At 39.3% G+C, this 15,313-nt stretch overlaps 2 protein-coding genes across 2 annotated transcripts in view; one reads left to right on the forward strand and one right to left on the reverse strand.

The window, feature by feature from the left end:
- Window positions 1–677: 677 nt before the first annotated feature.
- On the reverse strand, window positions 678–8,797 carry ARPC5 (actin related protein 2/3 complex subunit 5). Its single transcript, XM_054508007.2, has 4 exons — window positions 8,474–8,797; window positions 6,032–6,103; window positions 3,845–4,021; window positions 678–2,053 (listed from the first exon to the last, which is right to left on the reverse strand). Exons 1-4 carry the CDS (start codon window positions 8,615–8,617, stop codon window positions 1,991–1,993), a joined length of 456 nt encoding a protein of 151 aa, XP_054363982.1. The 5' UTR covers window positions 8,618–8,797; the 3' UTR covers window positions 678–1,990.
- Window positions 8,798–9,171: 374 nt separating this feature from the next.
- The window catches only part of RGL1 (ral guanine nucleotide dissociation stimulator like 1), a 249,113-nt gene continuing 242,971 nt past the window's right edge, over window positions 9,172–15,313 (forward strand). Inside the window, exon 1 of the mRNA XM_045877303.3 lies at window positions 9,172–9,474. The gene's annotated coding sequence lies outside the window, so the exon portion shown is untranslated. The remainder of the gene's footprint in view (window positions 9,475–15,313) is intronic.

Consider the following 15,313-nt stretch of genomic DNA (forward strand, 5'->3'; position numbering starts at 1 on the left):
TCTGAGTCAGTCCCTATGTTGCCCTAAGGGTTAAATATTTTTACTCTCTCCTAGTGAAGCTGATAGGCTGACAGATCACGAACACACCCGTTTTGGGGACTATAAAATATGGAACTCCAGAACTTTCTCCAACAACATGATAGTCATGAAAATGACCTTAAGAAGTATTGCAGTATCACTTTTGTTTTCATTTTCAAGTTTGTAAGGGGTTATGCTGTACCTACTCGACTACCTATTGTTTTGCTTCTCTTAACTCACCGCCCTCTGAATTGCCTGTTTGGTTTCTAGGGCTTTAAAGCAGGAATCTAATCAGGGCTGGTGTGGAGACAAGAGAGGCTGCGCTGTGAGAAAGGGTGTACGGGCCGGGGGTAACGGACCACAGCTGCTAGGCTACTCGGCACATTCTAGTTTCGGTCTCTGGGCAGTGATACTCGGGTGCTCAGCTGGCATCCGGAGGGCTATGGAATCACTCATTCCAAAGGCTCTGGCGGTGCCCTGCCTTCATCCATGACTCTCTTTTACTCCACTCCTTTATATGTGAGTAAAGGAGTTTTAGAAACCTTCTGTACCAAATTACTTCTTGTCAAGAGTACCATAACCTGCTGGGAAAACAGGGAATCGTCTCTCTTAATTAACCACACGTTCATAAGTATTAAAATAAGAGTTAGAAAAATAAATTATTCAACACTGACATTTTATTTTCCGAACTTTTATCATTTTTACAAAACAAAAAGCAGTTATCAAAAACAGCAAAGAGGTTATAGAATTTCTCCACCAGTTTTTACGTAAGACAGTGATTACGAAACTGGTGTCCAATGTAAATACTAAACACAAGCTGATTTCCCTCTTGGTCATATGCATTCAGGTGGTTTGTTTTGGAGTTACTGAATGATAACTTTTTATAAGCACCGGTCATTTTTTGAGAACCGATTTGGTTTGTCCAACAAAGTAAACACTTTTTGCTGTGTGGCATTTTCCTTTTTTGAAAACCACTGAGCTAAACTACAGAATGTGTATGTATCTGGATCTGAACCAAATCTTTTAAGATCCTAATTACCCTGAAGAACACTGAAGACATTTATAGGGCATATTAAACACTAGTTATATACCTCATAATGTCTAAGGCAGCTATTATATTTCTAAAGAAAACAGCGTTTCATTCAGAGGCTGCCCAGAGTTTGAACTTCATCATTGTTTCCATGTCTTTTCTCATTTGGAGTAGTTTCCCCAAATTGGGTCATATTATTAGAACAAAGTTTTATGCCCGTGCCAAACAGGCTCTGGCATTTCATAGATACATTTTTGTAGAGCAAGACTCCTTGCTCTGGACCCTGGAGACCACAAAGAAATCGAGAGGCCATGATTACTGGATGCAGAGAGGAAAAAGCGTACTTAAGCTCACATGATCTGGAGGTAAGGAGAAATAAAGCTGGAACTTGGGAGTGGTGTTCACCCACCATTTGTTCCAGAAACACATTTTGCTTAAATAAGGGAATTATGGTCCAGTTTTGCAACGTTAATAGCTGCCAGTTTCTCAAATATATTTTTTATAAAGATCATTTCCTGGCTAGGAAGGAGTTAGGAAACTGGCCTCAAATTCTGAATAAATTCCTCACTATTAGTCAAAAACAAAACAAAACACTTCAAAAAAAAAAAAAAATGCAAAACAAAACAAAACCCCACCAGCCGAAAGGGGTTAAAATTGCACAATTAAACTTGAAGGCAAATTATACTATATACAGACAGGTATACACCAAAACCGTTTTTGAGAGCATGAAACACTCCTATTCATAAACATTTCCTCTCTATTATCCCAATTTTCATGAAAGGAAAACTGATATGTGATTTTGCTCTTTACGGATATGAAAAAGGAAGCAAGAAGGCAAAGCTGAGAGAAAGAGACGCTACCCAAAGGGCAGCGGTGGCATTTGGTTGTTTTGGTCTTTGTACCAGCAACTCCCACACCCACGGGCTGTCCAGTTCCCTCCGACTACACGGTTTTCCTTGCGGTCAGGACTCGAACAATGGACCCAACTCCTCCAGCAGCAAGTGCCTAAAAACGAACAAAAATGTAAATGCTGACGGGATCATAAAGGGTCAATTCTCATACCAAGTAAAACATTTTTCTTAAAGGAGGAATGTGTGCAGCTATCGGCTTTGGATTCATTAATTTTCATAAACATTTCTTGAACACCGATCATGCGCCAGGCACTGCTCTCGATACTGGGGACACAGCAACCCACACCACCTTCGGAGTCCCTGCCTCATGCACCCACATGCCAGTGAGACACTAGCTGACGTTCTAGTATGTTGTTTTCACATTATGGGATGTTCTTAAGGATTTACAGCATGAGCTTGCCTAAAACGGGTGCTCACATGTCAATTTAGGACTTTGATTTTGCTCTCTTCTTAGCACTGTCAGGAAGAAATTCAAACTGGGATCAACTACCCAACTAAGTTCCATTTAGATTAGCCAGTTTGTCAGATTCTTTTTATTCCCCCCAAGCTAAGAATGTATTACTTGATAGCTAAGAACCAGAAACTTTAATTTTGACTTTACCTTCAAAACCTGCAAGTCCTGAGTACATTATCAGGAACTGAAAGCTCCAGCTTACTTACTGAATACTTTTGTGTATTGGGTACTGTGCTAGATGCCAGGGATATAGCACCTTCTGGTCTACCGGGAAGGGGCAAATATATAAGGAGAGCATGTTAGTATAATGTATGCAATGACAGAGGTGCGCACTGGGGTGAGGAGGCACTCAGGCAGACAGAAAATCCTGTGCAAAGGTCAAGAGGTGTGGAACAGTACAGTGTATTCTGGGAAAGCATACTATTATGCTGCTCACTGCTGGAGCACAAGGGGAAGAACAACGTAGAAGAGGAGGGGCTAGACTTGGGAACTTGGGCTTCATTCTGCAGGTGACTGACATGGTAGATCTGGATTTAAGAGAGCATTCTGGCGATTGGGTGGAGAACAGATTCGAGGGAGACAGAACTGGTAGCTGGTGGCCTGTGTTTCAAGTTACAGCAACAGACTGGGAGAGAGGCTGCAAAGAGCCGCCATCAGAAGGGTATCTGTGTGCATGGCTGGAGAATTATTTAGCAGACAAGACTGGCAAAAACTGGTGACTGATGTTAGGAAGCAATGAAGACTTAACGTGGGCCTCAGTTTCCCCACCCACCAAAAGAGGAATGATAGCAAGCTTCTCCTCCTGGTATTTTTATGAGGATTAAAGGAGTTAATATTTATAAAGTGCTTGGGAGAGTGCTTGGAATACAGTAAGTGCTCCACCAATGTCTGCTATGATCCTGAGACTGGACAGGAACCAGGTTGCTTAGGTTTTTACGTAGGATCTTCATCTCTAAATTGAGGATGATAAAGATGTTTCTATACCTCATAGGGTCATTATGAGGCCTAATGAAACATCAACTAATGGTACAGTGACTGACAAACGGAAAGTGTTCCTGAATAGGATGACCATGTACATTATTCTCCAACTGGTACTGGAGAGTGAAAGGGAACTAGTCATCATTACGTTGGGACAACAGGCATAAACTGGGGCCGTCTTGGGAAAACAAGGAGGTCTGGTTACCCTGTCCATAAAAGTTCGCTCTCTTTATTTGACAGTGTATGAACCACCAAGTGACTTGACCAAGACGAGTTTTACTATGTCTGTAGTGTGTGTTTTCGTCACTGAACGTGTGCTGCACATCAGAATCTCTTAAGATCAAGGTTAGTAAGCGTAAATCTAAACGTTCATTTTCATGCGTTTATTTGTAAAAACAAAGATGTACAGCCAAGAAATCAAAATAATTATTTAGGTGAGAGAATATAACTCACCTTTTCATGCCATTGCAATAACACAGCACTGCTATTGTCAGAGGGGCTCTCGAAGCCTTTATAAATATACTTCATTAGAAGATCCACACCATTCTTGTCCAGGGATTGAACTGCCTTTTCAATATCATTCGCTTTAAAAGAGATGAGCACCTTCAAGACAATGCTGCCGGCTCGATCCTGGGGATAAAGAAAGAACATTTAGACATATGGGTGTGCAGTGGTTGTTCCAGAAAGGCTACACTGAGGTGACATTTAAGACCTGAAGGACATGAAGCTCCCTGGGGGCCAGAGCGATATGGTGGAACAGCAGGACAGGAGGTCAGAAAGGTCGTGGGAAGACAGACCACATAAGCCCCACAGGCCATTGTGACGACTCTGGTTTTCATTAGGAGAAATGAGATGTTGGAAGGTTTTGAGAACAGTGATATAATCTGACTTGTATTTTAATGGGATCCCTTTGGCTGCCATGTTGAGAACAAGCTGATGTGGGGCTGGTGGGGGGCAGGGAACGAGGCAGAAGCCGGGAGACCAGTCTGGAAGGGACTGCAATAACACAGGCTGGCTTTGGCTACTAGCATGGGAGCAGTGGAGGGGGACAGATTCTTGACATGTCTGAAGGAGAGCTGAAAGGATTTGCTTACAAACAGATGTGATAACTTGACAATTTTCTTAAATCAATATTTAAATTTTACTTCTTGACCTCAAAAAAACCCTGAAGACAAAGAAAAAATGAAGTGCAGTTCTACCCTGAACCATCCTTCAAAAATAGTAAGAATAAGCTTTTAAGAAGACTTAAGTTTTATATCTACCGTCAAGATATAAGATATAGTGATCTTCACTTAAGATTTTTTTCCTTTGATAAAAGGCTGTTCCAAGAGCAAAGTTATTTTTTCACCCATGAAGCCAAACAAAGAGAACACTTAATTTACCCTTTCAACAATTTCACTTCGCCTTTTCAAGAAAGAGTGGTATCTTTGGCATTCCCACTGATCAGGAGTTTACAGAATGTTTCTACCACCTATTGTTGTCTTCAGTTTAAAGACTATGGAATTACCCAATTTAGAAAAATATTCTTAACCACAGCTATAACTTCCCACCCACAAACTGTGATAAAAACTCACCCATATAAAAGCAGAAGGTGGTAAAACTGAAATTTCAATGATGTCCCTCGCCACTTTCAAAAACCAAAGAAAATGTTTCCTCTCATTGTTGCCTAGATAATTATTATGCATTTACCTAAATTATTGCTAGTATTCAATTAAAGAGATCCTTAGGGCTCCTACAGACAATGGGTCCAGAGCTCTAGGCTTCATTTTAAATAATTAGTAAATACGTTCTCCAGAATTTCCGAAAAGACTGCTGCAGGGAATGTTAGTCATGTTTTTCTGAAGGGCAATTTGGCAATACCGCTTGTACCAAAAGCCTTAAAAAATGTGCATTCTAAAACCCAGCGATTCACTTCTAGGAATTCATTCAAAGGAAAAAATTAACAATTTACCCAAAATTGTTCATTTCAGTACTGTTTACAACAACAAAAGGTCAATAATCTAAATATACGACAAAAGGAGATTAGTTATATGTAAACTGCAGCATATGTATACGCAGCCATTAAACAAAGATCTTACAGAAATAAACTTAAGATGTTCATGTACATTGTAAAAAAAAAAAAAAGCCAGTTATAAAACTCCATTTTTATTAAAAAACAAACAAACCAAAAACCCCCCAAAACAAAACACAACTAATACAAAAGCTCTATAAGCATATAGCAACACCAAAAAGTAATAACCGATTATCTCTGGGCAGTGGGATGATGATTATCCTTTTTGTCCCCTCACTTTTTTGAGTTTTCCATAAACATTTAATACTTGCATAATTTAGAAAGATTTCTAAAAAGCAACCAAATAGAATCTTGTTTATTTTGTACAATTTTTGTTTATTCTTCAGGCCTTTGTTTAAATTCAACCCGAGTGCCTCCATTAAACACACCAAAATGATCTCTCTTATATTCATAACTCAGTATTAGAGTGCTATTTTTAATATGTAAATTTTTACCTATCAAACTACATAGTAAGCTCGTCCATGTCAAAGACAATAAATGGTTAAAATGTTTGTTGCTTTCATGACACTTCAGAGGATTTTGGTAAGAAAGCTAAGATACCAGCAGAGATCACTGTGTGTCTGACTTACCTTCACCGCCTGACTCTTGGTGTTGATAGGGGGATTTTTCAGAGCTGCCTGGAGGGCGGCTGTCATGTTTCCTGTGATGGAGGTTAAGGGGATAGCGGCATAGGGCAGCTCTCAGGAAAGCATTGTTTACCAGGTATCATTGATTCTTAAGACTTGATTTTATACACAGAAAGAAAAATTACTATAGTCACTATGTTCAATATTGGAAAACTCAGTATGTTGGTTTCAATGCTGTCAATCAAATGTAAAATACTGAAAACACAGGAGCACGTATTAAGGCAAAGACCAGTTCTTGTCTGGCTCTAATTACTAAATGAACACTTTGATAGCCTTTTATTTTCCAGTAAGACACATATGCAAACATTATCCAGTAATATTTAAAAAAAATTATATGTATCTCAGAATTATTAGGTCCCAAAATGAAACAGCATATCCTCAACCAAAAGGTGTTTTTATGTGATTCTAACTGGAAAAACAAAGACCAAACTTTTGCTAGAATTATATTGTGTATGAATTGAATGCTGGCAGAAAATGCTGGTGATTATTCTAGCACTCTAAATGATATACATCAGCAATCTCTCAATATTAATGAAAAGAGGCATTACAAAAGATGTAATAATTCAATGACATTTAGGGAGAAGCTTAATTTTTGTTTTGCGTATTTTCTCTTATATTTCATAAAGGTTATTAAAACTGTTTTAGGTCATACCTATTAAATTTAGTCTTTGAAAGCACCAGTGCGTTAGCAAGTACGAGACTCGGAAGGCCAATGAGACTGTCAGAATATACAGTCATTCCCCTAAAAGGAAAACCACAGAGTTCACTTGTTCCTCCATCTGTAGGGCCTGACCCAGAGCTTGTCTCTTCTGGTTCCAACAAGAGAAGAAGAGACAATTATCTTTTTATTTTTAGATAAAGTGATTAAAAAGCAGATCCATTGTATGGATACAGCAGTACCAGTCAAGAGTCATCACCCATCAACCTAAAGTTAGTTCACATCATTTATCCATCACAAAGAATGTTTTCAGACAGAATAATGTTCACTGCTTATGTTCGAAAAAGAAAAAGAAAAAAAAGGTCTGACCAAAAAAACCCCCCAAAACAAAAAACCCCTATAGTTGGTGGTAAGCTGTTATTTTCAAGGGTTAACGAACTTCTAGGAAAGCACGCCTTCTGCAGACTGGCTCATTTTTAAGACCTAAAGCGTTTAAGTATTTAAATAATGCAAAATAGCAACAGCTGACTGTGAAAGTTGCGGAAATCAAAGAAACATCTGTATACTGATAAATGTTTAGTGCTGTATTTTAGGTGCCTTTAAGACTAGATATAGTTACAACCAATATTTTCACTCATATTTCCCCATTATACTTTAATAGGACATTGATGAGGAAAGGGTTTAAAGAGTCTTCCTTACCTTATGAATACATTCAAGAATAATTAGAACTGAGTGAATTCAGTAACTGAGAATCTCTAAAACTACAGCATGAGTTGTTCCAACATTTACATTTTTCTAAAAAAGATGTGATGCAAATGCTCACTCGAATTTATGAATATTCAAATATGCAAAAACAAAAACCAGGAACTGACAGCCACATTTTAACTGAAATGGAAACGGTTTCAGGATTACAAAAATGATTCTGCTTTGTACAAATGACTCATCGTCTATTTTATTCATCGTCTATTTTATTCACTGGGGTTTATTTTAAATATTTCCAGGGATTCTCCATACGCCATCCCTGTCTCCTTTCCATTGTCCCCTGCTTAGCAGGTAAAAGCCTACAAGCTTCCTTCTTGGGAGTTGGTTTTTTGTACACACTCCCTTTCCCCCGGTTAACAAATTCTCTATCTTGCAACCTTTATCTTGCCAAATTCCTTTCTCTTTTTAAATAATGATTTTTTTAAAAAAAAGGCCCAGGGGCTAAAAGGACAGACAGAGGGCCTCAATTCTGCAAACCGCCCCATCCCTCCCAGCAAGGAATAAACTCTCCTAACCCTGCCAAAACCAAACCGCCAAAACAGAAGCAGCCTGCTCCTCCCAATCACAAATTTCTGGAGCCGAGGTGACTCCGGAAATCACCGTCCTGGGGAGGACAACTTAAGCGCCCCCCGAGAGCCAGAGGGCAGCACCAGATGCCTCCCTCCGCGTCGGGAGGGCGCGGCCCGCCCCGCCAGTTCCCGGCGGCAGCAACTCCGGCCGCAACCTGAGGAATCGGGGCGGGGAAGGCGCGCCGGGAAGGGCAAGTTTCCGAGGCGGGACCCTGGGTTCTCGGGGCGACTCGGTTAGAAATGGGAGTGTCCCTTACCCTCTCAAGAGTGGGGGACCCCAGAGAGACAGATTTAAGTCATGGGCCGCTGGGGGCAGCTCCGCGCCCCTGCCCCGGGGTCGAAGGGGGTCCCGGGAGAGGGGCGGGTGGGGAAGGGAGGCCGGCAGACGCAAGGATATTGCCGCAGGCAGGAGTCCACCTCGCCTTCGTCAGGCCCGGCCTGCCCATCGCCCCCGTCTTCCTCGTCTACGAACTTGTTCTCGTCGTACTCATCCACGTCCACCTTCCGGAACCGGGCCGACGACACTGTGTTCTTCGACATCCCCGATCCGGACCGGTGGCAGAAGCCTCCTCTCGGTTGCTGCCTCTACCTCGGTAAGCGTAGCCCACCAGGAACCCGCAGCCTGGCGCCTTCACTTCCCTCTTCCGCTCTGGGGCGTCGCCGGCAGCCGGGGCTCGGGCGCTTCTGGGCCTGCGCGCAGGCGGCGCTCCTTCCTCCTCAGCTTCATGCTCTTCTCTAGCCTCCTACGCCGCCCCCACTCTTTCCCCGGGGAGCGCGCGCGAGGGAGGGAGCGCGCTGGACGCAGCGCGCAGGCGCGGGCTCTCTGCAGGAAAGGGGCGGGGCTGGGCGAAGGAGGCGGGGGCGGGAGGGGGTGGGGCCGGAGGGAGGGCCGAAAGCGGTGCCGTGGGCAGAGGTAAGAGGCAATTGGTCGTCCGAGGGCATCACGTGATCCTCAGGGGGTTTCCATAGCAACGCTTCTCTGCGGTCCAGCCTGGGGGGTCTTAGGTTGGCGGCTATGGGCACTGGGGGCGGGTGGCTTTTGCTGCCGCCGCTGCTGCCAGCGACCTGTCCTCGGGGTCCTGCGTGAGGTCCGGCTGGCCCGGACTTGCCTCTGAGGTGTGATGGACCGGTTGCCGGACCAAGTCCCCTGCAGTTGGCAGGAGTATGGGGCGGAGTGATGCGCGCCCGGGCGCCCAGCGTCGTTCTAGTTGTCAGAGACATCACCTCGGACCGTGCGCTGCCGGTGGCTGCGTTCCAGAGCCGGGAGCCCCTTTTCCGGGGTTGGAACCGCGCTGCGCGGCTAGCGGGAGGTCCCCAAGGACGGAGTCGAAAGGTCATATCTTACCTGTCAGTGGTGTGTGACAGCATCCCGACGGCACCTGCAGAGCCTGAACTAGGTATCATATCCACTGGGAGGGAGGGGGAGGTTCTGGGCAGGGGCTGGGGTGGCAAAACTGGGGCGAACCTGTGGAATTTGGGGTAGGGTCGGTCATTGACATCTTAAAATAAGTGCCTGTTTGGAGCAAGAATGCTAGAAAAGGATAGGGGCGAGTTACGCTCTCCGGTGCTGTGGGGAAGCAAAACGTGTGAGGATTAGTAGAAACCAGATCTTTAAGATTTATATTTGTGACTTCAGATTTTTATGATTCTGCTAGGCCAGCTTTTCGTTACATTTGACATCCTCATTTCTGAGAGCAAAGCTCTTACTGAGGAGGTAAAGGCACTAACACTAAAGAAATGGTAGTTGTGCTGTGTGTATAACCCTGAAGTAAAAATATTTGCAGAATAAAATTATTTTGGACATTCAGCTGGACGCTGCTCAGATAGCTTTACGTTTTCCTGACATCCTATCAGGTCTAGTTCGATTCCACCTCTAGCAGAAAGCCGGTTGTTGCCCTGTGAATACCCCAATCCTTGGTTTCCTGTGCTGTATTGAAAAGAGCACTGGACGTAGAGTCAGAAAACCCTGGCTCAAGTCTTGACTTCCACTTGTAAATCATTTGACTGAGGCATGCCACTTAAAATTCTGAATTTCAGGCTCCTCGTTGCTAAAGTGGAGCTAATAATGTGTACTTCACAAGATTGTTCTGAGGATTAAGTACAGGAAAGTGTTCTGAAGCTCTAAAATTCTACATAAATGTAAAATGCATGTTACCTGTACCATTGATTTTGGCACTAGTCTTATGAATTACTTAATGGTTTTATCTTGCTCCTGGAAGAGATCAGAAGATTCTGGAGGGCAAAGACTGGTCTTATATTTATTTTGTATTTTCCTTTACATCTGATATTATGCTAAGCACGCAGGTGGTACGTAATACATTCAGGTACTCAATTATTCACTGATGAATGAATAAAATGTGAAAGGCAGACAGTTTGAAAGTCACAGTGAACATAATGAATCAGTAAGAATAGGAAGAGAGATCTCAAAATCAAACATTTGTTGGACAGATATGCATACATATGTATATATGTATATATATCTACATTGACATGTATACATATGTATACATATATATATATATATATGGAGAGACAGAAAGTTCACAGGAATGGAATACATCCTTTCTTCTTGGAAGGAAGAAGCAATGTGGCATTTTTCTCTTCTCAATTAAATCACCCTTCTAGAAAATATATCATTTAGGTAGTGGAAGTGACATTTCTTTAAGTTAAGATTCAAGTTATGAGCAAAAACATGGACACTCCCCCACGTTTTGTTTTCGTAGAGCAAAGGAAAATTTTCTACCTGTTGGTAATATTTATTTTAAAAAGTCATATACCAAAGTATTAGACCATTAATTACCATGGTGAGTGGCATTATATAAGTTACAATAAAAATTTATTTTAATATTTCTTCCTCAGTTTCAGTCTTTTGCTAACTTTGGTAAGAGCTAAACAGTATACTTGTTTTGATGTTAAAGATGATTGTACTCTTTTGTTCTTCTAAATCAAGATTTTCTTTGAAGAGAAAATTGAACATTAGAAGCGCTATTGAGAACAAACAGAAACAAGGATTTAAGACTAATGTATCCCTTCTCTTACATTTCTCTTCTTTTGTATTAGGTCTTATTTAGGAAATGTCTCTATTCTCTTATTTTAGAACTGGGAAAGAATCCTGGGGGTAGAAATCAACTTAAGCGAATAATAAGAGGAATTTAAAAAATCGAGTTGCTCAAGGGTATAATTGATTTGATTACTCAGAATTTTGTTCTATATGTTGAATGTGTTAAATATAATTAATTAATTTTCAGTTGCATAATGCATAATACATTTGAGATGTAATAATGTCAAAAAGGTCCTTTGCCAATGTGGTATTTTTTATTGTCTTACAACGATAAGTACCTAGTACATAGTAAGTATGCAAAACATTTCTATCCAATGAATTAATAATCTGACAATTTTGCAATCATATTTAGAGATTGAGTATTTCTTAATGGACACATTAATTTCCTCCCTACCCCAGTCAACTAACAGTTAAATCTATAAAGCTTTAGGGAAATGTGTGTGTGTGTGGAAACCTGTCCTTAATTATGCTTTAATTAGATAATACACATTATTGCACTTTTTTGCAAATTACAAATTTTTATGTTAATCATAGTACTTAATTCACTTTAGATAATATTATTCTCTCTATTTAATTTTCCAAATGAGTGTTTATCCCTGGAATAACAGATCCATAAGGTTTTAAGACATCTTATTTACTGTGCAGATAACCTGGTTTGGTTGAATACTAAAGTAAGACTAAGTCTGAATTTTCTCAAGGTTAATGCTGTGTGATAGTATATAGCTCCTTTTTATTATCTGTGATAATGCAAAGAGTGAAGGATCTTTTTAATTAGAAAGTATTTTGATAAAACTATTTTATAATAGGTCTTTCTTTTCAGATATTTTAAGCTGAGTACTCCACCTACCATGTGCTTCTTTTACCCAGCTTTGCCACTAAATACTTAACAAACGAAGACATTGATTGAATCCCACAGCAATGAAATGGAAGCGAGGCCAGTGTTAATCAAATATATCAGACGTGTTATAAATATAAAATAAATAAGTAAGATTCACTTCTGGTAATGGTGATGTAATACCACTGTTCTCTAGCAATATAATTACTACAATAGAAAATGATTTTTTAGCATGTTACCTAGACTATAGTATGGTCTCATGCTTGTACATAATATCCAAATGAACTGGTTCTATGTTGAACCACCAGCCTTCCAAACTTTCAATTTTTGCTTTGTGATTTATTTTAGCTTTATATAACTTTATGATTACACACTAAGGTAGGGTAGTTAGGGTGAACTATTTTACAATGGGACCTGTATTTATTTATATGTTAGTGCTTCTAAGATTAAAAATTTTTAATCTGTACTCTTGTCTCAGGGAAAACGTTTAGTGCTAAATGGAACAATAAACCTTGTTTGTTAAACATTGTTTTGAATGGGACTCTTTTATTTATTTTTTTTACCTGCTTATGATAATATAAAGAGAAGCTACGGATTTAAAAATTTATTTATTCTGTATTCTTTCCCATTGCTGGGATCTCTTATTAATGCTAACAGTTTTTTTAAGGTTGCATTTCTTGTCATAGTATATAATAACAATATTTGAGGTAAGGATAGCTTACATTTTCTTTTCTAATATTTATATCACTTTCATTTATTTTTTTTTTCTTATTGCATTAGTTGGACTATCAAAAACAGTGTGAAAAACTGGGTGATATTAGGCATCTCTTTTTTGTTTCTATTTTAATGGAAATAGTGTTGGTATTTTACTGGTTTATATTTCCTATTGTTTTAGGATATTTAGGAATGACTGCTAAAATTATCAAATGCTTTTTTTGAGGGACCTATTAACAAAAACCATATTATTTTTCATCTTTTAATTTACAAATATAATGGATTATATATATATATTTTAAAGATTTTATTTATTTATTTGAGAGAGAGCAAGCATTGAGGGTGTTTGGGAGGGGCAGAGGGAGAGAGAGAAGTTGGATCCCTGCAGGGAGCCTGATGCGGGGCTCCATGAGGGGCTTAATCCTAGGACCCTGGGATGGTGACCTGAGCCGGAAGGCAGACGCTTAACTGACTGGCCCACGCAGGCGCCCCTATTTATATATATATTTTTGTACTGAATCATTCCCACATTTCTAGAATAAATTGTGGTTACTATTTTAATTACTTGATAGATTGGATTAGTTTATATTTTCTTTATGTGATTTCAGAATCAATATGTGTAAGTGAGATTGACCCATGGTATTTCTTTATGCCATCTCTATTCAATTTTGATATTAGGATTAGTATAGCTTTGTAAGATGAATTGAGATTTCCACCTCCTTTCCTATGCTCTGGAAAAGTTTGAAAATTTCTATGCTATTTTTTCTTTGAGAGTTATAAAATATGCTTGCAAAATTATCTGGACTTGCTCATATTTTTAGGGTTAGATCTTTGATCATCTCTATCTTCTGTGGTTATTGACTTGTTTGATTTTTCTCTTTTTGAGTCAATTTTAGAATTTATATTTTCATAATAGATCATGCATTCTATCTCGATTGCCAATTTTTTGGCAAAAAGTTGCACAAAATATTTTCTCACAATTATTTTAATATCTTGCATGACCATGGACTTATTGCTTCTCTTGTTGCTTTAAGCAAAATATTAAAATCAAACTTTTTTTCTCCCCCTAACCTTATTGTTACAAATGCTAGTAATAGATCTTTACTTCTTACAGAAAATAAAATTTAGTTTTGATAAAATTTGAAAGATCCTGCAATTCCTTTTTTTCTACTGTCTATCCTTATTCTATTAATATTTTATTAATAATAGCAACTGCTTGATGTTTGTTTTGTGTTAGACTTGGTAAACAATCTCTTTATTTACATTATTTAATCCTCAGAGTAGCTCTAGGGCTTAGGAGTTAGTGTGTCCATTTTATGGATGAGGAAACAAAGACTGAGAGAGGTTATGTGACTCAGCCAATGATACTCAACTAGCATATGGCAGACTGGTATGGTAATTAGGTATGTCACATTCCAAAGCTTGTGCTTTTAATCACCACTGTCTACTCAGTAAGTCTTTCTCATTATTCCCAACTGTACTGCTTACCTCTGTGCTAAAAATAAGGATATAACTAAGTATCAGGGTCCACATAAACCTACACAGGGCTTTTCATAGCTTGAAATGAACTCTAAACTGTGAACTTAAAAAATCTTGTTATTGTAATGATTTTTTAAAAGACATTTGTTCTTCAGGTACTTGTGAGCTTTCCCCACCTTATCTCAGTATTTTGAGATAGACAGAGAGCCTGTTACCTAATATTTAGTCTATCACAAAAGATGTCACTTTTTTTAGTATATGAAGAGATCAGTAGGTGTTGATGAATAATTCCACTTAATTTTTTTTAAGTCGTAGCGAAATACACATAACATACAATTTACTGTCTTAACCATTTTTAAGTGTACCTTTAAGTAATATTACGTTCACATTATTGTACAACCATCCCTACTATCCATATCCAGACCTTTTTTTATCTTGCAGATCTGAGACCCTGTACCATTAAACAATAACTCCCCATTCCGCACTCCTCTCCCAGCCCCCAAAGACAACCATTTTACTTTCTGTCTCTATAAATTTGATAGCTCTAGGTACCACATATTAGTGGATTCATACAGTACCTGTTTTTTTTTTGTTTTGTTTTGTTTTTTGTTTTTTGTTTTGTGGCTGGCTTATTTCACTTAGTTTGATTTCCTCAAGATTCATTCACAACTCTAGCAATGTGTCAGGATGTCGTTCTTTTTTAAGGCCAAATAGTATTCCATTGTATGTATATTCTACATTCTCTTTATCCATTCATCTACTGATGGACACTTGGATTACTTATGGCTATTATGAATAATGTTGCTATGAATATGGGTATACAGATATCTGAGACCCCATTTTTAATTCTTTTGGTTATATACTCAGAAGCAGAATTGCTGGATCACATAATTCTCTTTTTAATTTTTTGAGGCACCAATTCCACTTAATTAACTAAATAGAGTAATAAAGCAATGTTCCATTGCCTCAGGTCTGTGATTTTGTACATCCCTGAGAGTCAGAGACATCAAGTTAAGGTAATCTCAGGACGTATGTTTGGTATGAGGCTCTAGCTAAAACAAGGAGTAGGGGATGAGGAGGGTGCCAAAACTCTGGGATCTAGAGCTACTTAAGTTCTCCAGCCCAGCCCACCCATCCTCCCTAGCTC

The sequence above is a fragment of the Mirounga angustirostris genome, unplaced genomic scaffold, assembly GCF_029215605.1.
Source record: "Mirounga angustirostris isolate CCGP_5_RB_7025 unplaced genomic scaffold, mMirAng1.0.hap1 SCAF_6, whole genome shotgun sequence".
Classification (NCBI taxonomy): Eukaryota; Metazoa; Chordata; class Mammalia; order Carnivora; family Phocidae; genus Mirounga; species Mirounga angustirostris.

Excerpts from the sequence above, each read along its gene's own strand:
- ARPC5 (XM_054508007.2), bottom strand. The coding sequence starts at position 8,617 with ATGTCGAAGAACACAGTGTCGTCGGCCCGGTTCCGGAAGGTGGACGTG. Across the intron at positions 4,022-6,031 it reads CCAAGAGTCAGGCGGTGAAG|GATCGAGCCGGCAGCATTGT; the intron begins GTAAGTCAGACA and ends CTTTATCCCCAG. Across the intron at positions 2,054-3,844 it reads TATTGCAATGGCATGAAAAG|GCACTTGCTGCTGGAGGAGT; the intron begins GTGAGTTATATT and ends GTTCGTTTTTAG.